Source organism: Marmota flaviventris, chromosome 13, assembly GCF_047511675.1.
Source record: "Marmota flaviventris isolate mMarFla1 chromosome 13, mMarFla1.hap1, whole genome shotgun sequence".
Taxonomy (NCBI): domain Eukaryota; kingdom Metazoa; phylum Chordata; class Mammalia; order Rodentia; family Sciuridae; genus Marmota; species Marmota flaviventris.
The window spans coordinates 27635030-27659557 of record NC_092510.1 but is presented as its reverse complement, the minus strand read 5'-3'; the positions used below and the strand labels follow the sequence as shown (position 1 = coordinate 27659557).

Here is a 24528-nt window from a genome sequence, read left to right as displayed (position 1 = left end):
AATGCACGTACACACACATATATGCATATCTTAATATCTCCTAAAGCATTGTTTTGTAGTAGTTTAGTGCTATATTGTTTAATTACTTTAATATTTTCTCATAGCTAAGTGCTTTTAAACATTTTTTTGCAGATAATAGAATTTTATAGGATAAAGGTATATTGATGTGAATATAAATAAAAGCAATTTGTCTTTTAATAGGACAACTTGAAGAATGGCGTTGTTAATGAATATATTGTTCCAAAAGGTTATGATTTTGGTAAGTGTATTCTATAAAATAAAAAGTGTAATTAATCAGTATAAAATGTACATTAACATTTTTGATATCACTGTTCTTTTATATTAAATTTTCTCTTGTATAGTTGAGATCTCTATAATATATTTAATATATGTGAGAAGAAAGGAGGAGGGATGAGAATGGGAATGACAGTAGAATGAATCAGACATAGCTTTCCTATGTTCATGTATGAATGAATACACAACTAGTATAGTTCTACATCATGTACAACCACAAGAATGGGAAGTTGTACTCCATGTATGAATGAAATGTCAAAATACATTCTATTGTCATGTATAACTACAAAGAACAAATAAAAAAAAATTTGAAAAAAAAATTATCTTTTTTATATGTTTAGGAGCTTTAGCTATCATTCAGAACTACAGGAGAAAATGTCTAAAAACAAATATGGTAATAAATTGTGATAAATCTCTAAGGATTATATTCAGTAAGGCTTATATTCAGTTATATTTAATATTAAGATAATGTTTATAAAGATATTTTGACATAGCAAATACAGCTTAATAAAACTAGCTGCTATAGCTTTAGTTGCACTGTGATCTTACTATTTTAAAAACATGCACTTAAAATTTTTCTTCTTTATAGTTTTTTGTTTTTCAAATTTTCTAAATGAATACATATTGCTTTTATAATGTGAAACAAGTTACTAAAATACACAGAGAAAAGGAGTGTGATTTCTTCAATCCTGAGGGCACTCTTGAATTTGGCTGCCTGCTGTCATTAACCACAAAATATTCTCCCTGAAAGTATTTTTCTTTTTGTATTATTCTACCTTATTGATAACCTTTGTCAGTTTCCTCAAATGGCTCTTCTTATTCTTCCCACTCTTAAAATATTATTTTCATTTTTTTGAATATGGTTTCATTTTTAAACTTGTTCCTCATAGGAAATGCTCAGAATAGAAGACTATATATCATATATGTTTATGATTCTCAAATCTGTTACTTAAGGTTTGACTTATTTCTCCTTTGCCCTGTGGTCATTTTATATTGTATCAGTAAAGATCCAATGAAGAGAGAGAATTGAATATAATTTGAACATGTAAAGTTTAATGTAAATAAATATTAACTGTTAGACAGGTTTGGAGTAACAAGGTGTTGACTATTTAAAAAAAAAAAAAAGAAGAGAAATCTAAAAAATTTAGGAGTAGATGATAAAAGAAATAGCTTCTACCCTAGGGCTAAGATGAAGTGCCTAAAGAAGGACCCCTTCCTGAGGACTGAGGTCTAGACCTTGTTGGAGAGATAATGGTTGTAGCTCACTGAATGGCAGAAAGTCCCTATTCTGCTGTGCCCGCAAATCTGTTCCCTGGTTAGCCTCATGGAGAGGTTTCTTACTGTCAGTACTTTAGTACAGGTCTTCCTAAGTAGGGTAGTAGGGGAAGTTGCTGCTCTAAGCTCTACCTTCAAAAGGCTGGTTCTAAATACCTTCATGCTATAGGAACCAGTCAGTGGTTAAAGTCTGTTCTAAAGGAATGGAGAACCATTCCTTTGTAGAAGTTTTTTAAATGACCACACTGGAACCAGGCAGGATAAATCCTTCCTCTGTAGTGTCGCTAGTGGTTTAAAGGTTATTATTATAATGGCTGGTAAAGGAAAAATATTTGAAGGACCTTAAACCATTTTTCAGAGCAGGCATAAAGGGTAAATTTGGAATTCACAGGCAATAAATTCATAACTGGCATAATGCTAGGAAGGGGAGTTGTTTGTTTGTTTGTTTAGTACTGGGGTCTTGCTGTGTTGTTTAGAGCCTCGTTGAGTTGCTGAGGCTGGCTTTGAACTTGGGATCCTCCTGCCTCAGCTTGCCAAGCCACTGGGATTATAGGCATGTGCCACCATGCCCAGCTGGAAAGGAAGTTTTTATCATGAAATTTTCACTATAAATGCTGAATCTTTGAGGACATAGATAGATATGTTTAACCATATTTAAACATTTCACGATGTATGCATGTATTCAAACAGTAGATGACAACCCATTAATAGGTATAATTTTTATGCTTTTACCTATCAGTTAAGACATTTTAAAAAGTAGAGAAAACAGACTTTAAAAACAGTAACACAAAAATAACATGGCAGAGTATGGATGAAACTAAGGACATGTAGCAAAGTGAAAAGTTTGCAGATCAATCAGTTGTAGTAAGTGATAGTCCTTAGGGATGATTAAGAGGAATGCATTATCATTGTATACAAATTAGTTTATAATTTGATGGTTGATGTCTGTCTGGATTCTGCTATTATTGGTCTCCCTCTGCATAGTTCTTATTTTTTTTGGTATGATGGAATGAGCGAAGCAGGTAATCTGGGAAAAACTGTCATTTTCTCTGCCCTTTTTTCACAAATTGAAAGGAGGAAAAGGAAGATACAGAGAAATTTAGAATTCAAAATCATAAAATGAAAGTCAATTTTAAATATAATTATTTTCCTCATAATATTTCTAATAATCATTTTAACGGTGTACTTTTAGTGAAACCATTTTATTGGACTGTTTTTCCTTATAGTTGAGTGTTGCTGCTTTTAAGCATTTATTGGTGTTCTGAGGGTGCGTTTTGTTAGCCTTATTCTACTTATGGAAGATAACATGAATTATAAGAAAGAAAAAATTTTCACTAATTAAGAAACAGTTCTTTGGACCAAGTTATGGCAGTGTGGACATTTAAGAACTGTAGAAAGGGTATAAAAGAAATGAAAATCAGTGTTTTCAACTTGATACCTTTGGTGCCTTGAGACTTTTAAAGGATGATTGAATTTAATTTTTTTCAATTTCTATTATTTTTCAGTATTTCGCCCCATATCTGCTAAAGCCAAACTTCAGATGAATCGCCGATCAGATTTTGACTTTTCTGACCCCAAAATAAACTTGGAAGTTGAGTTACATAGCATAGCAATTGAATTTAATAAACCACAGGTGATTTTCTTTGATGAAATTTTAAGTTTTGAGTTATTGTTTAATCAAAGCAGAACTAAGATTTTCAATGTTTTTCTAAAATTCATAATGTTATATGGTAGCATTTCCTTAAAAAGTTGGTAATTTCACTTTTCAGTTGAGCAAAAAACTTCAAACATTTGAGAATTTTAATTTGTCCATTCTTTAGTATTTCAGTGTTATGGAGCTTCTTGAATCAGTTGATATGATGACACAAAACCTGCCATATAGGAAATTCAAACCTGATGTTCCTCTTCATTTCCATGCCAAGGAATGGTAAAAATGCCTTTTAAGTTTGTTTGTTTGTTTGTTTTGTTTTTTAATAATGATTTAAAACATATGGCAAAAAAGTAAGTTTCTTAGACATTAGTTTTTTTAAGGTAGTCTTTTTAAGGTCTTGATACAAACTTTGATTAAATTGATTTGTGTCTGGAAATGTATGTAGAAGCTGTTTTTGTTAGTAACACTGACTCAAGGGGTTCTTTATAACCGTTTATAGCTAGAGATAATAAAATACCATAATTTTTATTTACTGTAGAGGGATCAGTGTTTTTGCAATTATTTAAAAACTATCTTGGTTTGTTTTCTAGAAATATCTTCTTTATTTCCTTCAAACTTTCCTGTCAGACCCACTAAATCTATTTATTAGACATGAGTTTTAAAAACTGAGAAGGTTATAGAGTCTATATGGTAAAACTCCATTTTAAAATGCAAAGATATATTGTTATTCTAGTTTTTAAATAATTATCTAGTTTCTACAAGTTTCTATTACTTTTTGAGGTATGTAGGTACGTACTTCAATTATTATTTTACTAAAAAGCCTTAATAGTTTTTGTGTAGAGCCATATAAGTTTTAGCCAAAATTGAATGATTTTGCTTATTTTTACTTTGGAAAGAAGTAAGATTAATAATTAATGGATTGTTAATATAAACAGGATTGGGAAACAGCAAATGCTCAGATAATAATACATCTTTTTACTAATCTCAATATTATAGATATGCTTGTTGTTAGAGTATAAGTTTTGTTTCAGACTGTTGATTTTAGAGTGTTATGTTTGGGGTGTTTCTTTTTGTTTTGTAACTAGGTGGGCTTATGCTATACACGGTATTCTTGAAGTAAATGTTTGCCCCAGCTTACGGATGTGGTCATGGAAGCATATTCGGGAACATAGACAAAAACTGAAGCAATATAAAGAACTGTACAAAAAAAAGTTAATAAATAAGAAACCACCTGGTGAAATTCTCATGTCTTTAGAGGTTAGCATTTAAATAAATAAAAAAAAAAAAAACACAAAATAGTTGTACTGTATAATGCCTACATCAATATATTTAGTGACTCGTTATTCTAACTTTTAGTGACTGCACTTTTTTTTTTAAGACACCTTTGTGCTCCTGTTCTAATTTCACGTAATAAAAGATCTTATGAAATTCTCCTGTGAGCTTTTGAAATTTAGGAGATTATATTTATTCTGAAGAGATTTGGGTTTATGCACATGGTAACTTGAAGTCTCATGTTGTTTTTAACCTCAAAGCCAAAATAAAGTGTATGCTACACTTTTTTCAAACTTCTCTGTTGGTTTCCAAAGTTGTATGTTACTGGCATCATCAATCACATTTTTGCTCTTATCATCTGATTGTGCATTAATTAAGTTTTCTATATGTTCAGTGCTCATTTTTTGTATATATTTTTAGTTATAGATGGACACAATACCTTCCTTTTATTTATTCATATTTTTGTTGTGCTGAGGATTGAACCCAGTACCTCACACATGCTGGCAAGGGCTCTACTACTGAGCTACAACCCCAGCTCCAGTCCTCATTCTTGTAGAAACAGTTGTGCTAATATGTGCCATCCATCTTTCCTCATTCTAATTCTTCTTGTCCCTGAACTTGTACTGAAGTGTCATCTCTTGCATGAAGATCCCTGAATTTTCTGCCCATACATTCTTGTGGTATCTGAAGTCTTTATCAGCAACTTTATAGTTAATACTCTGTCTTGAGATACTATCTGTGTATTAACTGTTGTTAGATACTATCTGTGAATTAGTCTAAATCTTTTTGCATTTTACATATTCTAAGAGGGGCTATTTTATAAGATGGATGAAGTACAGCTTAAAGAGACAAAGGGAGTTAGCCTCTTGAAATTAGTGTAGCCATTCTGAATCTAGAATGGATTTCCAATTAGAAACTCCCTGAAGATTGAGTTTTACTTTTATTTTTAAGGTGGGACACTTTCTGAAGACCCAGTGATAATTAGGAATGCTTGGGTTTAGAGGCTATGGGTGGTTTCAGATTTCCTTATTTAGTTTTGAATCTTAAGCAGAGGCCTTCAAGTGTGCTGAGTAGTAGAATCCCGAGTTAAGCTATTTTTTAGATAATAGTAGGTCATGGTTGCATGTATGTATCTTTTATCTGTGGGACAAAAGTAGCTTGAGCATACTACTTGAAAGTTATAGAAATGAGTCGATATGATGAAGGATTTAGCTTATCTCAGTTTATTTTATAGCTGTTACAATTGTGAAAAATGTAAAGATTAAAAAAATGTTTTAGCAAATTTATCTAGGTCTACTTGGAATATCTTAATGATGCCATGCAAGCTGTACATATATTATGAAGGATTTATAATTATATTTTTAGTTGAAAATGATATTGATATATTTACCTTTAGCTGTATTAAAAATCCAAATAAGTTATTTAAAACAATGTATATATGTATCCTTTAATATATATCTATACCTCTTACAGAGTTTGTACTCTAATATTTATGAAACATGATTTTTTTTGTTCAAAATATTCTGTATACTAATTTTCACTTTGGTGTATATACATACACACACAACACACACACAAGCATTGCCTTTCAGAATTTAACAGATATATTTTGTTATATTGGTAGATGTTCTCTTTTCAGCTTCCTCTCTCATATTTTTCTATAGTATAGCAGTTCGTAGATTTATATACTAAAGTTATTTATGTACATTTATTTATATAACATTACCACATTTTCTTTTATATTTTCAGGAGCTGGAAAAAGCCTTGGATGTCTTTAATATAACTATAGCTAGACAACAGGCAGAAGTTGAGGTAACTTCAGATTTTTCTTTCAATTAGTAAGAATAATTCTGAATTCCATATGGTTATGACAGATATGTTGTTATCAATATTTTGTATTATAAAATAGTTTCCTAAAAGGGCTCAAATTTGCATTTTTGCATTATAAGAAAATTTGATTTCATTTTTTGCCATATCCATTTAAATCAGGCATATTTTTATGGAAAGAAATTCTTTTGTAATAATTGGGCTTTTCAAATATTCAGAGTTCATATGAAAGTGAAAGCAAGTAGGGGTCACCCTGCCTCTCCCCTGCCCCAGTCACCAAATCTTATGACAGGAAGAACTATGTGGTAATCCTAAATTCTTATGTTTGGCTAATTGAAGTTACTGGGTTATTTTTTCAGTGTGTTTATTGTTTACATTCATTCAGGTAGATAATTTTGAAATACCATGTATCCATTTCTTTTGATTGCTAAAAAATGGATAATTTGTCATTATTCAAAAATTTGTTGATTTTAGTTAAAGAAAACTGGATACAAGATTTATAAAGAAGGAATAATTGATCCAGAGGATAAAAAAGGATGGTTTAACTGGCTGTGGACTTGGTCAGAATCACATACAAAAGAACAACCAGATGTTAAACCTGGAAGTATGTCCATTTCATTTTACAGTAGAGTAGTTAATCATCACTTGTGAAAATAGAGTTTTGCAGAAAATTTCCTAATTAAATAGACATTGTGTAAGCATATGTACATGATTATATTCAGTTTAAATTTATTATTAATAAAGTTATTGTTAAGCATTTTAATATGTACAAGCAAATAAATATTTTTATTTTTTATTTCTATATGACAGTGTAATGCATTACAATTATTATTACACATATAGAGCACAAAGTGTTCAGTACAGTTAGCCATATTTTGAGCTCTTGCTTAAAACAAACATTTAGAAATTTATATTGCTCAATTTATATGTTTAGTAAATTGTATTTTAGGAAAGTAACTTCTAAAAGTACCATTGTCATTCTAATATTAGAAAAGGAAAATAAAATTTTCATGTTATTTCTGAAGGCAGGTAAATTATATTTCAGTTTTTTATTGTTACCACCTGAAATTTCAGAGTTCTTGTTTACAATTTGTAGTTCTGGAAGAAATGTTGACACTTGAAGAAAAGGCTTTACTCTATGAAGCAATTGGCTATAGTGAAACAGCAGTTGATCCAACCTTGCCCAAAACAGTAAGATGTTTTCTTACCTAACACCTCTGAGTTGAGTGTTGGATATGTCTATTTTAATTTTTCTCAGAAATATGTGCTACTACCTTTTTTCTGTGATCTGTTCTGAGTCTGTAAATATTGCATTTATTTTAATTTCCAAGGTAAGAACAAAAATTATCCTTTACTTTTTGGCGTTACTGTGGTATTTCTTTGGGGGAATAGATGAAGGATTGTTTCTAAAGTATTTTGTGTTTTTGAAATGAATGAACTATATTAAGTAAGATTATTTTTTGTGTAAATATATATATATATATATATACATATTTATGTATACTTTTTTCCATTTTATTGTTCTGGTTATACTCTAGTTTGAAGCCATGAAGTTTTTTGTTCACTTGAAAAGTATGTCCATCGTTCTAAGGGAAAATAACCAAAAACCTGAGCTGATACACATTGTAGTAGAAGAATTTAGCACTTTAATTGTGCAAAGACCAGGAGCACAAGCAATCAAGTAAGTAATTATTTGCTTTCACAGGTTAAGATTCCCTAATCTGAAATTCTGAAATGCTCTAGAATCCAAGATTTTTAAGTGCCAACATAATACCACTAGTAAAAAATTTCACACCAGATATTATGTGATGGGTTATAGTCAAAATGCAAATGCACTAAAAATATTGTATAAAATTATCTTCAGGCTCTGTATATGAGATATATATAAAATGTTAATTCATTTCATGTTTAGACTTGAGTCCCATCCCCAGGATATCGTGCCTATATACAAACATTTAAAAAATCTAAGGAAATCCTAAATCAGAAATATTTCTAGTCCCAAGCATTTCAGGTATGGGGTACTCAACCTTATTTAAAAAAAAAAAAAAATTACTGTGAGACTGAACTTGAATGTATCCTTTCTGTTTTTAGGAACCTATTTTTTTCTAGTAACATGATGGGTATGTTTTGAATTATTAATGTATCAATTCTTAATTATAATAAATGTTCAGTAGGAAACTGCATGCCAATGAAACATAGGACACTAAAGAAAAATACAAAAATGGGCAGAAGTCCTGCCACAGTAAAAGAAACAACATTAACAATGTAGTTTTTAATCTGGCAATATCTTTATTTTACTGCCAGCCAAGATCTTTCCCAAGAGACTACTTGTGGGATCAACACAGTATTGCCCATGTCTTAAAAGGGGCAGTAACAGATAAAACAAAAACACAGACAACTAGAGGGAATTCCCAAACCCAAGCTCAATAAACAGATGAGAACCTAAGCAGACCAGAAAAGAGCAAATATCCGTAGGTTTGAGTCTACTTAACTGTGACTCCTACACCAGTAACTCCACAGATGTTCCCACATAGAGGGACAAGACGGTGTGGAATCAAGAGTCTCAGTGTGCACACCGGGGGACTTACCAGATGGCCAAGGGTGTCATGACTTTACTGAGTTCAGTTTCCTTTTTCTCAAAGTGGACCAAGATGGAGTAGCCTGATAAGGGAGGGAAGGCAGGAGTTCTCCAAAGCAAAAAGGAGCTTCTGCAGCTTCTGGGACAATCCCTCAGTCCCTCCCTTTACTCAAAGTATCAGCTCTTCCAGTTCAACCTGAGGCAAACTCACTGGTCTTCTAACTCTCCTGCAGATGGTTCTCCATAGGTTCGCCAACCACTTGACATCCTTAGCATGAAAGTGGGATTGCTTGGAGAGCCAGGCCTGCCTAAGAAAATTGGAGTGGGGGCTGTTCTTGGGTCCCATCTGGGGTACCAGATTTGTTACTGAAAGCTCAGTCCTTGTCCCTGATGCTAATCCAATAATGAGAACACAGTTTGAGAAAAAGGAAAAAGAAGTTTTATTGCTTTGATAACAAAGGAGAAACAGGAGGGTCTCTGGTCCCAGAGGCTGTGATTCTCTCCTTTGTTCTCTTGATATACAGTATATTACCGCAGTTGACTTTCAGATTTTAAAAGATCATTATGTTCCTGAAATAAACCCCATTTCGTCATATGTATAATCCTTTTTTAAATATTGCTAGATTGGGTTTTTTTTTTTTATTTAGTTGAAAATTTTTTAGATCTATTGACCTAAAGTTTTCTTTTGCTTGTGATATCGTCATCTTTTTTTTTTAATTAAGGAAATACTTGTTCTCATATAATAAGTTGTAAAGTGTTCCTTCCTCTTCGACAAACTTGGTAAATAATTTTTTAAAATTCTAATTTAAATATTTGTTGGTAGAATTTACCAATGAAGTTATTGAATCTTGAGCTTTCTTTGTTGTAAGTTTATAATTACTGGATAATATGGTAATAGCTTCTCTTTTTTAGTAGTTTTTTGCCTTTAATAATTTGTCTGTTTCATCTATGATCTTATTTCCTTGCATATAGTTTATAGTATTACCTTACAATTATTTATCATTCTTTGAGATTGGTAGTACTATCCTTTTTCATTTTTGATCTTAGCAATTTGAGTCTTCTCTCATTTTTCTTAGTCTAGATAAATTTTGTTACTAGTTCTAAAACAACCCAACTTTGACTTTGTGGATTTTCTTTATTTCTCTAGTCTCTCATTCATTACTTATCCTCTAATCCTTATTGTTTTCTTCATTCAGCTTACATTAGGTTTTGCTTGCTCATTCTTTTATAGTCTATTTAAGTGTGTTTACTGCCTATAATGGGTAGAATTTTGTTCTCCAAAAAGTAATATCAAATCCTAATTCTAAGTAACTGTGAATATAACCTTATTTGAATATATGGTCTTTGCAGATGTAATCAAGTTAAGTTGAATTCATGATAGGTTGGTATGTTGGCCCTAATCCTGATTTGTGTCCTTACGAGGAGAATTTGGACCCAGGTTCAGAAAACAAGGAAGATGAAAGAGAGAATATGAACATAGATTTGAAATACTACATTGCAACAATGGCAGAGTTGCAGAATGTTCAAGCCAATACTCACCAGCAGCTCAGAATTTTGGAGAGAAACAAGGAACAATTGCTCCCTCTAAGCTTTCAAAAGGAACTAATTCTACTGACACCTCAATTTTAGATTTTTTTTTTTAAAGTGAGAGAGAGAGAGAGAATTTTTTTTTAATATTTATTTTTTTTTAGTTTTCGGCGGACACAACAATTTTGTTTGTATGTGGTGCTGAGGATCGAACCCGGGCCGCACGCATGCCAGTCGAGCGCACTACCGCTTGAGCCACATCCCCAGCCCTCAATTTTAGATTTTTAATCTTCAGATCTGTGAAAGAACAGATTCTTAAGTATTCCAGTATGTGATAATAGAACAGATTCTTAAATCTTCCAGTATGTGATAGTTTTTATGATAGCCCTGAGAAATTAATGCCATAACTTTTCCTAACTCCTATTTGAAAGGACTCTATTCTGTGTCCCTTAGTCTGTTTCATTATCTCAGATGGTGAGACAGTGACTTGATAGAGATTTCTTTAAATGCCTGGGATCAAAAGGAAACAAAGTTAAATACTCTTCCAGCTCTGCTTTGAGCTCTAACATTTCTTAATGTTGTGCCAGGTTACCTATAACTCTGTCTTTGCATAAACCTCCTCCTTTTATGCAGCTCACAGATTTACTAGACCTGTTAATCTAAGTTTTTGTCAGGTCTTCTTTAGAAAATCTCTGATCCTGGGCTTAAGTGTTGCTCTTTGGTTTCCATGGTACTTTCAGTGGGGATTTTGAGACTTTATTCCTCCTAGAAACTTTCTTTTGAACCTCCGTCTTCCCACACTTTGGGGTCTGTTTGGTGCTTTCCCTAATCATTGTCCCATGTCCTGGCATCTGTGATATGGGCATTTCTTTAAATTTTGGAACTGGTACTGCCTCTGCCTGGATGGTGGGAGTATGGAATGAAGGTCATCCTCTGTGCTGGCATTTTGGGGAACCTCCAAATAGATTACAACATTTGACCACAGTATTTGAAGAACAAGGTTCCTGTAGTCCCTTGGCATCAGTCAGCCATAGTATAGGAATATGAGCCATTGTCCCCATGGCAACCACACTACTGGAGAAAGGGGAATGGTAGATAGTTAAACAAAAATGCCACAATGCTTTGTTTCTGAAACCCAGTGTTCTTTTTCATTAAGCACTTTCCTGTTTGTTAAAAGATTTTTTTAAAAAAATTAGATTCTAGGGTTCCAAAAAAAGTTGATTTTTGTCCATCCTTGCTAGCTTATAATTGCTTCAGTGGAAGGGTTCTTTGAATGCTTTATTTTGCCATTTTATGTGATATTCTTCTTTTTTATTTTGGACTCTGGAGTCTCACTACATTACCCAGGCTGGCCTCCCAACTCTTGGGCTCAAGTGGATCCTCTTCCCTGTTTCCTGAGTGGTTGGAACTAGAGGCATGCTGGGCCTGGCTGTCTTTTAATGTTATCGTTAAAGTGGTTGGATTATGTATGTAATTTTGCTTTTAGTTTTTTTTATTTCTCATGATTATTTTGTTCCTGTGTTCCTCCTTTACCTGCCACCTTCCATTGGCTTTTCTAGTTTGTCATTTTAATTCCTTAAATAATTTAAAAATATTCTTACAAATTAATTTCTTAGGTGGTGTTGGGCTCATAATATATATCTTAACTTTTTACAATTTACTTCAGATTTATGCTAACTTTACTCTGGTCAGACGTAGAAACTTTATTCCGATGTAAAACCATTCCCTTTCCCCTATTTTTGCACTATTATTTCTAAATATGATACTGTATTTTATATTTATATAAATATATATACACACACATTATATAATTTTGCCTTATATAGTCATATCATTTTATAAAGCTTTGTGAAGAATGAATAGTAATAAGTCAATGCATTGATGTTTTTTGAATGCTTTATTTATCTTATCTACCAGTGTAGTTCTCTTCATTTCTTCCCATATATTCCAGTTACCATCTGCTATTAATTTTCTTTATTCAATATAGCTTTATTCCTATCCTTTTGCTTTGTATTATTGTTATTTAATTTAATTTCTCTCTGCTATGGGTCCCAAAATATAATTTTATGGAGAATGTTTTATGCAGTTATTTTTAAGTAATATAAAAGAAACTGAAAAGCAACATATAATTATGCTGTCTTTTATCATTACCTATGTAACTACCTTCACACAAGCTTCATTTTTCCTTGTAAGTTTACATTGATGACTGATTTTAATTTCTTTCAGCCTAAACAACTTCTGTCTGTATTTCTTTTAAGCTAATTTTGCTAGTAATTAATTCTGTTGAGTTTTTGTTTATCTTGGAATATTTTAAACCTTACTCTTATTTTTGAAAAACACTCTTGCTGGTTTTAGGACTCTTGGTTAACAAGTTTTCCTTCGTTCCTCAGCTGGGGATTGAACCCATGGCCTCTCATATACTATCAAACACTCTACTACTGAGCTACTGAGTTACATGCACAGTTTGACAAGTGTGTCAGCACTTTCAGTGCGCTGTGCCACTGCCTTCTTGCCTCCATTGTTTCTGCTGAGAATGTCTGCTTTTCTTTCTTATTGTGGTTTCTATGTATTATGAATCATTGTTGTTTTTGGTGTTCATGGGATTTTTCTTTATCATTTAGTATTTTTTTGGGGGGGGGGGTTACCAGGGATTGAACTCAGGGGCACTTGACCACTGAGCCACATCCCCAGCCCTATTTTTTTTTTTTTTTTAAATTTAGAGGCAGGGTCTCATTTAGTTGCTTAGTACTTAACTAAGTTGCTGAGGCTGGTTTTGAACTCACAATCCCTCTGCCTCAGCCTCCCAAGCCTCTGGGATTATAGGCGTGTGCCACTGTGCCCGGCTATCATTTAGTATTTTAATTATGATGTGTCTGGGTGTGAATCTCCTTGTATTTATACTATTTAGAGTTTATTGAAGATTTTAGATATGGAGATTAGTATTCTTCATCAAGTTTGAGAATTTGCATTCTTATTTCTTCAAATTTCTTTTGCCCAATTTCTGTCTTTTTCCATTGTGCATTAGCTGTGCTTTTGGCCCGTTTCTGTGTGTCTTCTTCCCATTGTGCTTTAGGTGAGGCGCTTGATGAGTTCTACATTTCTCTGAAGCTCTATGCATTATTGTTCATGTTTTTTTTCGTTCTATTTCCTTAGATTGTACTATCTCTGTTAATTTGTCTTCAGTTTAGGTAATTCTTTTTTCCCAGCTCAAATGTATTGTTGAATCTCTATAAAATTTATACATTTCATTTATTGTATTCTTCAACTCCAGATTTTCCATTTAAAAAGAAATTTCTTTTTCTTTATTGATATTTTTAAGTTGATTGGTCATTGTTACATCTTTATTTAATTTATTACATATGTTTTTCAAATATATTGTTAATTGGTGCTTTTAAGTCTTTATCCAGTTCAGCATTTAGGCCCCTTCAAAGATAGTCTTTTGCCTGGTATTTTTTATTATGTTTCAGTAACACTTTTCTCTTTATATGCATATCTTACAATTTTGCGGTCAAAACAGCGTTTCAGATTATAGTGTCTGAATTCTGATATCTACCCACTCACATGTTGACTTCTTATTGTTTTAGTCATTTGTTTATGTTAATTTGAGTGGACTAGTGTGCAAAGCTCTGATGTCACTGCTGACTTATTTTTCTGATTTGTATCTTTTAGCCTGTCTTTCTAGAGGTTGTCCTTATGTAAGCACAAGCTACTTACTAATCAAAGGTTGTGCTTAAGACCCCCAAACCAGTAAAATATTCATACTTAACTGTGAATCTGTATGTGGCATAGAGGCTACTTTCACAGTTCAAGGAGCTTACTTTTTGTGTTTAGGTTGGGAATAGTAGCTCATGAATTCCTTCTTTGGAATAGGAAAGATCTATAGTGGACCAGGGATGAGTGTGAATGTGTTAGTTATTTCTTAATCATAGGAGTCTTCCCTGAGTTAGACTCTGATTATTGAATGATTGGTAAAATTTGTTCTTAAGCATCTTGAGCCAATATGAGTTTTGCCTTTATTGATACAAATCTTATTTTGTTGTCTTTTTTTTAACTTAGGGAAACTAGGTTTTGCTGTTTATTAATTTAATATTTAACTGATACATACAAACATAAAAATTGTGTATATTCATGGCATATGACGTGACACTTGTATATGTGTGCATGTTATATAATATTTAAAGCAGGGTAAACGTATCTCCTCAAATATTTGTCATTTTTTTATGGTGAAAATATTCAGAATCCTTTGTCCCATTTTGAAATACACAGTACATTTTTGTTGTCTATAATCACTCTCCCTACTGTGCAATAGCACACCACGACTTGTACTTCTACGCAGTTATGACTTAGTGTACATTGATCAATCAATTTTGTTATTCTAAATTTATTCATTTTATCAGTGCATTATAATTATACATAATAGTGAGATACATTGTGACATATTTTTACTTGCACATAGCATAGTTTGGTCAATTTCATTCTATAGTTCTTCCTTATTGGTTCCCTTCCTCCCCTCTCCCAGTCTTCTTCTTCTCTCTTTTTTCTTTCCCATATCAGGGATCGATTTACCATTACCATTAGCCACATCCCCAACACTTTTCTATATTTCATTGAGACAGGGTCTTTCTAAGTGGCTTAGGGCCTCACTAAGTTGCTGAGGCCGGCTTTGAACTTGCAATCCTCTTGCCTCAGGCTCAAGAACCACTAGGATTATAAGTATGCACCACCACACCCAGCCCTCTATTCCTTTTGAGCACCTTTCAATTAGATGTAGTCTACCTGCATTATTGAAGGTGATTTCCTTTACTTAAGGTATTTTCTGCATCTACAAAATGTCTGCACAGCACACTTCTGTTTGACTTTTTAAAAAATATTTTTTATTTGTTTTAATTAGTTATACGTGACAATAGAATACACTTACATCAGATGTAATGGAGTATAATTTCTCATTCTTCTGGTTATACATGAAGTAGAATCCCATTGGTTGTATAGTTATATATGTACATAGGGTAATAATGTCTGATTCATTCTACTATCCTTCCTAATCCCATATCCCCTCCCCTCCCTTCACCCCCTCTACCTAATCTAAAGTAAGTCTGCTCTTCCTTAGTCCCCTCCTGCCATTATAAATTAGCATTTGCATATCAGAGAAAACATTTGGCCTTTGGTTTTTGGAGAGTGGCATGTTTTGCTTAGCATGATATTCTTCAGCTCCATCCATTTACCAGCAAATGCCATAATTTCATTCTTCTTTAAGGCTGAATACTATTAAACATTTTTTAAATTCATTCATGTGTTGAAGGGTACCTAGGTTAGATCCACAGTTTAGCTATTGTGAATTGAGTTGCTATAAACATTGATGTGGCTGCATCACTGTAGTATGCTGATTCGAAGTCCTTTGGGTATAAACCTACGAGTGGGATAACTGGGTCAAATGGTGTTTCCAGTCCAGGTTTTCTGAGGAATCTCCATACTGCTCTCCAGAGTGGTTGCAACAATTGGCAGGCCCACCAGCAATGTATAAGTGTGCCTTACCTCTACATCCTTGCCATAATTTATTGTTGCTTGTATTCTTGATGAATACCATTCTGACTGAAGTGAAATGAAATCTCAATGTAGTTTTGATTTGCATTTCTCTAATTGCTAGAGCTGTTGAATATTTTTTAATATGTTTGTTGATTGATTGTATTTCTTCTGTGAAGCGTCTGTTCAGATCCTTAGCCCATTTACTGATTGATTGGGTTATTCATTTATTTGTTTTTTGATGTTAAGTTTTTTTGAGGTCTTTACATATCCTGGAGATTAATATTCTATCTTAGGTGCATGTGGTAAAGATTTTCTCCCATTCTGTAGGCTCTTTCTTTACATTATTGATTGTTTCCTTTTCTGAGAAGAAGCTTTTTAGTTTGAATCCATCTCACTTATTGATTCTTGATTTTACTTTTTGCAATTTAGGAGTCTTGTTAGGGAAGTCAGATCCTAAACCGACATTGTGAATATTTGGATCTACTTTTTCTTCTGGTAGGTGTAGTGTCTCTGGTCTAGTACCTAAGTCTTTGATCCACTTTGAGTTGAGTTTTTGTACAGGGTGAAAGATAGGGGTTTAATTCAATTTTATTACATGTGGATTTCCAATTTTCCTAGCATTACTTATTGAATAAGCTATCTTTTCTCCAGTGAATGTTTTTGGTACCTTTGGTAGAAAACCTTGAAAAATTTCTAGAGTTATATAACCTACCCAAACTGAATCAGGAGGACATACATGATTTAAACAGATGAATTACAAGTAATGAAATAGGAAAAAAAAACAAAAAAACATGAGAATCTACAAAACAAAAAAAGTCCAGAACCAGATGGAATCTCGGATGAGTTCTGTAAGACCTTCAAAGAAGAATTAACACCAATACTCCTCAAACTATTCCATGCAATAGAAAAGGAGGGAACCCTTCCAGATTCATTCTGTGAGGTTAACATCATCCTGAAACTAAAACCAGACAAAGACATCAAAGAAAGAAAACTTAGACCAATATCCTTAATGAACATATATGCAAAAATTTTTAATTCCTCAAATATTTGTCATTTCTTTATGGTGAAAATATTCAGAAATCGCATACAAAAACATACTAAAAAGGTAGTACACTGAGATCAAGTAGGGTTCATCCCCCGGATGCTAGGTTGGTTCAACATATGGAAATCAATAAATGTAATCCATCACTTCAATAGACTTAAAAACAAGAATCATATGATCATCTCAATAGATGCAGAAAAAGCATTTGACAAAATATAGCACCCCTTCATGTTCCAAACACTAGAAAAACTAGGGATAGTAGGAATATACCTCAACACTATAAAAACTATATATACTAAACCCAAGGCTAACATCATTCTAAATGGAGAAAAATTGAAAGTGTTCCCTCTAAGAACTGGAACAAAATGAGGATGCCTTCCTTTTCACCATTTCTATTCAACATTATCCTTGAAACTCTAGCTAGAGTAATTAGACAGGAAAAAGAAATTAAAGGGATATGAATAGGAAAAGAACTCAAATTGTCATTATTTGCCAATGACATGATTTTATATTTAGAAGACCCAAAAAATTTTACAGAAAACTTCTAAAAGTTATAAATGAATTCAGCAAAGTAGCAGGTTATAAAATCAATACCCATAAATCAGTTACCTTCCTATACATCAGTGATGAATCTACTGAAACAGAAATTAGACTACCCCATTCACAGTAGTCTCAAAGAAAAAAAATTTCTTGGGACAGTCAGTCTGACAAAACAGGTGAAAGACCTCTACAAAGAAAACTATAGAACACTAAAGAAAATAATTGAAGAAAACCTTAGAAGATGGATAGCCTCTCATGCTCCTGGCTATGCGAATTAATATTGTCAAAATGGCCATGCTACCAAAAGCTTTATATACATTTAATGCAATTTGAATTATAATCCCAGTGACATTCTTCATAGAATTAGAAAAAACCAATCTTAAAATTCATTTGGAAAAATAAGAGGCCCAGAATAACCAAAGCAATCCTTAACAAGAAGAGTAGAGCAGGAGGCATCCCAATACCAGATCTTAAACTGTACTACAGAGCCATAGTAGCAAAAACAGCATGGTATTGGCACCAAAACAGACACGTAAACCAATGGTACAAAATAGAAGACACAGAGGCAAACCCACATAAATACAATTGTTTGATAGAAGTCTTAACTGTAGTCTTGCTCTAATTTTCCTAAGTGAATGCAGCCTAGCATGTGCACACAGACTTCTCTTAAATTTGTTCTTTTTGTGGTATCCCATATTTCTTGAATGTTTTGCTCGTGGCTTCTTATCATTTTTGCTGTGTGGTCTATGTTCTTTTCAAGATGATATATTTTATCTTCATTGTCTGATGTCCTATCTTCTAAGTGGTCTACTCTGTTGGTGATGCTTTCATTTGAGTTTTTAATGTGGTTTATGATTTCTTTCATTTCAAGGCTTTCTGTTTTTGTTTTTGTTTTTTGAACCTCTATCTCCCTGTTGAGGTGATTTTTTGCTTCTTGGATTTGTTTATGTAGCTCATTGTAGAAGTGATCTTTCACTGCCTGTATTTGTTCTCTTATTCTTTGAGATCCCAGAACATTTTAACCATGTATATCCTGAAATCTTTCTCTGTCATTTTTTTTCTGCTGCAGCTGCCAATGCTTCTAATGATGTGTTGTCTTGATTTGTTTGTGGTACTTTCTTTTCTTGTCTTTTCATGTTGCTCATGTGTCTTCCTTTGCAGCTCTATGGATCTTGTGTGTTATTGTTTTTACCCTATAGATAGGGTAGGGTTCCAAGATCCTTCTTTTGTGGGGAGGGATAATGTTAACAGATCCCAATGTCAACAATGCATCACCTATGAACAAACTGTTATTATTAAGACATTTATAGTTTAGTCTCAGTGTCCAGAAATGTTGGATTAAATTATTATTTAAAATATAATCAGTAGTTTCATAAAAAGATTTACAGTTTCTGGTGATGGACAATGAACTGGGAGTCAGGCATAGGACGATATGCTGAGGGGGAAAGATATGAGTGTATAGATTTAATATATCTTAGGAAATGTGAAGGAGAAATCTAATGAAGAGGGTTAGTAGTAGGGGAGTAGACAGGAAGTAATTTAAGGTAGACAAGTACATGGGAAGACAGTAGAGTACATAAAACAAACACAAATATGTATTTAGAAAAATACAGGATGTAAAAATAGTGAAATTTGGAGGATGAAAGAAGAAGAAAGAGAAAAAAAGGGAAAGAAAGAAGAAGAAAAAGAAAAAAGAAAAAAAAAGGCTTATATAATTCCTCTATATTACATTATTCAGGTGACTCAGTCCTCAAAGTCCTATTTCATGCAAAGTTCTTGGTTTCACATATGTTTGTGATGTGAGGGTCAGAGGATAGAAGGGTAGAAGAGAAAGAAGAAGAAGAATTAGAGATCTGTTTCTTTCCTCCTCCTCTTCTTATCCAGTAGGTAGAGTTGTCTGTTTTAAGCTGGTGTCTCTGCCCTCAAGATGGTGTAGGTAACCAAGGTGAGAAGACTGGACCTGGTGTGGAGGGTCTGGAAGTGGGAAGTGCCACCCATCAGTCCCAGGGGAATTGCACTTCATTGGGTCTCTTTTTGTGACCACTTGTCTGACTAAACCCCCAGTATCATCTCCCTCTTTTGCCTGGAGATTTCCCAGATCCTGATCTCTCTGTTATGCCCCAGACTTTAGTCCCCTCCCCTCTCTTACTTATCATATCCCAACTTCGAGACCTCTCACCCCCAGGCTCACACCAGGTGGGCAGCACCCTGGTCACACTACACTCCTGTCCACCTGAGAGCTGTTTTTGTGTTGGGTGGTCCCTGTGCCGAATTATCGCTGCTGGGGGTCGGGGAATTGGAAACCAGGTACCTGCTCAAATGGAGATCTGATCTGATAGCCATGCCCACCAAAAATGGTGAGAAAGGTTTTCCAAGATGGAAGTCCGAGTGCTTCCAGTGCAGGGGTGTCTGGTGAGGTGGGGGGACCTGGCAATGTCCTTGTGCTGTGGATAGGTAGCATCCGAGTGACCTACGTGGGAGCAGACTCATTCTGGAGTTCTGCAGAGGTGCTGATAGGTGATTCTGCTAAGCTGGAACCCTGCGTGAGCTAGAGATGTGAGCTTTGGGTCTGGAATCCAGAGACCTACTTGAATGCCAAGGCTCTTATTTCTTCACAGGTGGTCACAGCGCTGGTGATTTCTGCGAAAATCCGCTGTATAGGGGGTCCTCTCACACTCTCTGAGATGTTGTATTCCGTCTAGGTGAGACCTTGCAGAGAAGCTGCCTGACTGCTTTCTTGGTTTCATGCCACAGAGCAGCCAGAAACAGGATCTCCTCTATTCTTCCATCTTGGATCATCCAGACTTCTCTACTTGTAATATGAGTTTGATCCCAGAAGGATCCTATATAGCTCTCTTTTCCTGGTTCTCTTTGTTAAATAATCTATTGGTTGGTTTGCCATTTTACTTGTTGTTACTAGTTGATGAAGATTGCTATTGTTTTAAACTACATGTTTAAGCATGAATTTGTCTTTGCTCTGTTATAAATAATGTCAGTCCTAGCAGCCGGAGCTACCAGTCCTTTCAGCCTGCCTCTACCTTTGACAAAAACCTCAGCTTTATATGTGGAGTTTGTAGGCAGGCCCATAATTCTTCCAGAGTGACACCTTGCTGTATCAATTTCATTGGGGGGTTCTGTTTACATTTTTCAGAATGGAACTTATACTTTAGGAGCAAAATGGTGGAGGGGCAATTTGGGCCTCAGTATTCATAAAGTGCGGCTTCTGGGTCAAAAAAATCTTTGCGCATGAATGGGAAGAAAGGGAAACTCAACCCTCCTGACAGTGCCTGTTTGGAATAGAGCTTTTGTAATGTATAGCTGGGGGAAGGATGATACGCTGCCTGTTCCTCCTCAGGTGAAGTTGTACCTTAAATTTGGAGCTGAAGAAGAGCCCCCTATTTAGCAGCATCCATTTATATATTACCTTCTGTAATGCACTATGGGGCTGGAAGTGGGAGGTGATTGTTGTTTTCATGTCACAGACTCTTCCTGTACTTACCCAATTTTCACAGTTTTTCCTAAATATATGTTTTGTTTGTTTGTTTGCAGTGTGCCCTTAGGTTTCCAGAGAACCTAATTTTCATCAGTTGTTTCATGGTTAATACGTTGGGAGATATTTTGCTGAGTTCCTCACATAGCTATTTTAGAAATTCTGCCTTCTGCTTGGTTTTTAATTATTTATGTTAAATCTTAGAACAGAAAGTGCTCATAAAATTGTGTTAGGTATGACTTTTCAGTTTTACATTGATATGCGTTGTAAGACATTATTGCTGTGTTAATTTTAGATTTTATCAGTAAGTACACCAAATATTAGCATAGCATTAGCTTTTTAACATAGGAATTAACATGTGAATGAGTCTTTGTGAAATATGGTATATGAATTTAGAGGAATCATTGTATATTTTCTTTTATGTAAATGGACTAGAGTTGCAGGAAATAGAAAGTGAAGTTGTTGTTACTTATTTTTATTTAATTTGAAAAATTCTTTGGAATTGTATTGATTCCTAATTTTTGTCCTATCCTTTGTCATACAGATTTGAAACCAGAATAGACTCATTTCATATTACTGGCTTACCAGATAATTCAAAAAAACCCCGCCTCCTGTCTTCATTGGATGGTACATCACTCTTCCAGATTATATTTGAGATAAATCCATTAGATGAAACTGTTTCTCAGAGGTGTATCATAGAAGCTGAACCATTGGAAATGATATATGATGCAGTTAGTATTTTTTATGTTACCAATTTTTAATATAATTTAGATTGCCTTGAGATTGTGCTTCACATTAATGATGCTTTTTTTTTTTTTTTTTTTAACAGAGGACAGTGAATAGTATAATAGAATTCTTCAGGCCTCCAAAAGAGGTACATCTAGCACAGCTCACTTCAGCAACTTTAACAAAACTTGAAGAATTTCGTGAAAAGACAGCAACAGGTAAATTAATTAAATTTAATAAATTAAATACTGTTTCATACTTCATAATTTTATTTATGTTAACATGATTTTGGTAAAGTTTAAATTTATTTCTAGAATGGATACAGTGTAATAGAAATTAATTTGTTACTTTTTCCCGGGGTGGTGGTGGTGGTGGTGGTGGTGGTAATTAGAGATTGAGCTCGCTGGCTGGCACTCAACTATTGAGCCACATCCCTAGCCCTATTTTGTATTTTATTTAAAGATAGGGTTGCTTAGCAACTCACTGTTGCTTAGGCTGGCTTTGAACCTATGGATCCTCCTGTCTAAGCCTCCCGAGCTGCTGGAACTACAGACATGTACCACCAGGCCCAGCAATTTATTACTTTTCTGTTGAAAGGCATGTGTAATAATAATCATTTTTTATACTCAGAAAGTTGATAGTTAGGATCTTTGGACCTCTGTTTTTGACAATAGGCCTGTCATTTCCTTACCATAGTTTGATATATTGGCCTCAGAAAATAAAAGTTCCATCCTTTTATGGGAAGGGTTAAAGTTACAGATTTGGTTTTTAAAATGATAGTTCATTATAGTGAACAATCAGCACAAAAGCAATTACTATTTTAGCCAGTCTCTTAAAACTGTGAAGACAGTAACTTATAATCAGTGAAAAATACATTGAGTTTATTAATGTAGGAGGTTAGGAGATTTGTAGGTTTAGGAGATCAGGCTCAAATTAACTCAAGATAAACTCGAAACTCTATTTATGATCATTATTATTAGGCACTCCTACACAGGAACCTTTCCTTTATAGTCTCCAACTTTACTTACTTTTGGTAGAGTTGACACAAGTGTACATTTTAAATTACATTTAAAACAACAACAACAACACATCTTTTTTCCTTTTAAATGTCCCTGAAGGACTGTGCTTAGGCTATACTGTTTTTCTAGGTGTTTAAGACCAAGTTGGTCAAAACCACCTTGTTCCTATCTACTCTTAAGAGTCAGCTGAGATTCCTTGGGGATTTGTGTTAAGCCTCTTGGCTTTCCTCTACCAGTGGTGCCATCTGCCAGGATGGGTCAGTCACATATGGACCATATGGGTCCATATGTGACTTCTCTTGTAAGCATGGAGGGCATTACCTTCTCCAGTGACCCTCCTCCAAAGACTGACTTTGAAGAATATAAGAAGGGTAGTTATAGGGTTTATAGGATTGAACTAATTTTCCCCAGGAAGTTATCCCTCTGTTCTCCAAGGGTTGAAATTTAGACCTTACTGGAAGAAGGCACGCTATGACTCATAGAATATTGGAGAAGCCATTATGGTGCCATGCTAACAAACTTGATGAAAACCTGCTTCTGAAATGTTCTAGAAATCCTTCCTTAGGTGATAGGGAAAGGTGTTCAGGCATCCCCTTACATACATTCTGCCCTGAAAACACCTGAGGAGAATGATTCTAAAGGAAGATGCTGGCTATTGGGTACTATTGTCCCTTATGGGCTACCTGTGCTTAGTGTTGGAGAAAGCTGCATTGTTGCAGCATCTTGCTGAGGGGTTGCACTAAAATCAGGTAGTAAGATCCTTTCTTTTTACAGTCTTTCCTTTATTCTATCTTATCTTCAGTGCTTGTTGGTACAAGAAAAGTATTGAAGGGGCTCAGCTCCAGTTTCATAGAGCAGGCAAAAGGGTGAATTTGGAGTTGAGGAAATAAATTGATAATAGGACCAGATGTTATGAAGGAAATGAGAATGATGGATGTCCTAATTTAGTTTTGGTAATTGTACCAGAGATCCGTTTGAAAAATTGATACAAGATTCAATTCTCTTAGAGGATAAGAGGCAGTGATCAAATTTGGATAGTAACTTAGAAAAGAATTTGGAAGTGCAGAAAGCTGGTTCTAATGTAGTGAATGTGAGGCGGAGAGTGGAATGATGTTAAAGAGGCACAATCTCAATTATGCAAAACAATGATGGAGAATTAAGCAGAGGATTTTATTATAAATATGAGAAATAGGGGTGAGACATAAGTAGGTTTAACATTTAAAATAAATTTTTTCTCCTTCCTTTCCATTGAAAGTAACGTAGGGAAATAGATCATTGTGTCGTAACATTAAGAAAGGATTCACTGACACCAGATTGGCCAGGGTGGTGTGGGGGGAAGGAAGAGGGTATGGGAATGGGAAATACAACTGATGAACTGGACAAAAATTTCCTGTGTTTCCTATATGAATATATGACCAGTGGAACTCCACATCATGTACAACCACAAAAATGGGAAGTTATATTCCATGTATATATGATATGTCAAAATTAATTCTACTGTTATGTATAACTAAAAAAGAACAAATAAAAAAATGTTTAGGGGGAAAAGAAAGAAACAATTCATTGAAAGTGAGGCATAGGACTTCCAGGGAGTATAGGGCATAGATTTATAGAGGCAGGAGGAATTCACAGATAGATAATTTGAGTTGAGGAACCATTAGCCTAGAGATGAAGATAGAGAAATATGCTTTAACGGGTAGAATCTGGAGGATTTTGAGGGTCAGACTGTCCCTTTTGGGTACTTCTTATGACTTACTCAGCAAA

General features: G+C 34.1%; 1 protein-coding gene across 6 annotated transcripts in view; it reads left to right on the top strand.

Moving 5' to 3' along the window:
• The window catches only part of Vps13a (vacuolar protein sorting 13 homolog A), a 255843-nt gene that overhangs the window by 40211 nt on the left and 191104 nt on the right, over positions 1–24528 (top strand). For 5 of the 6 annotated variants that reach the window (XM_071600547.1, XM_071600551.1, XM_071600550.1 and 2 more), the window contains 10 exons: positions 202–259; positions 3075–3202; positions 3390–3496; positions 4306–4477; positions 6242–6304; positions 6794–6923; positions 7416–7510; positions 7858–8000; positions 21564–21750; positions 21849–21963. In XM_071600547.1, the coding sequence (XP_071456648.1) occupies positions 202–259; positions 3075–3202; positions 3390–3496; positions 4306–4477; positions 6242–6304; positions 6794–6923; positions 7416–7510; positions 7858–8000; positions 21564–21750; positions 21849–21963 (1198 nt within the window). The remainder of the gene's footprint in view (positions 1–201; positions 260–3074; positions 3203–3389; positions 3497–4305; positions 4478–6241; positions 6305–6793; positions 6924–7415; positions 7511–7857; positions 8001–21563; positions 21751–21848; positions 21964–24528) is intronic. The other variant, XM_071600552.1, reaches the window with a different exon arrangement.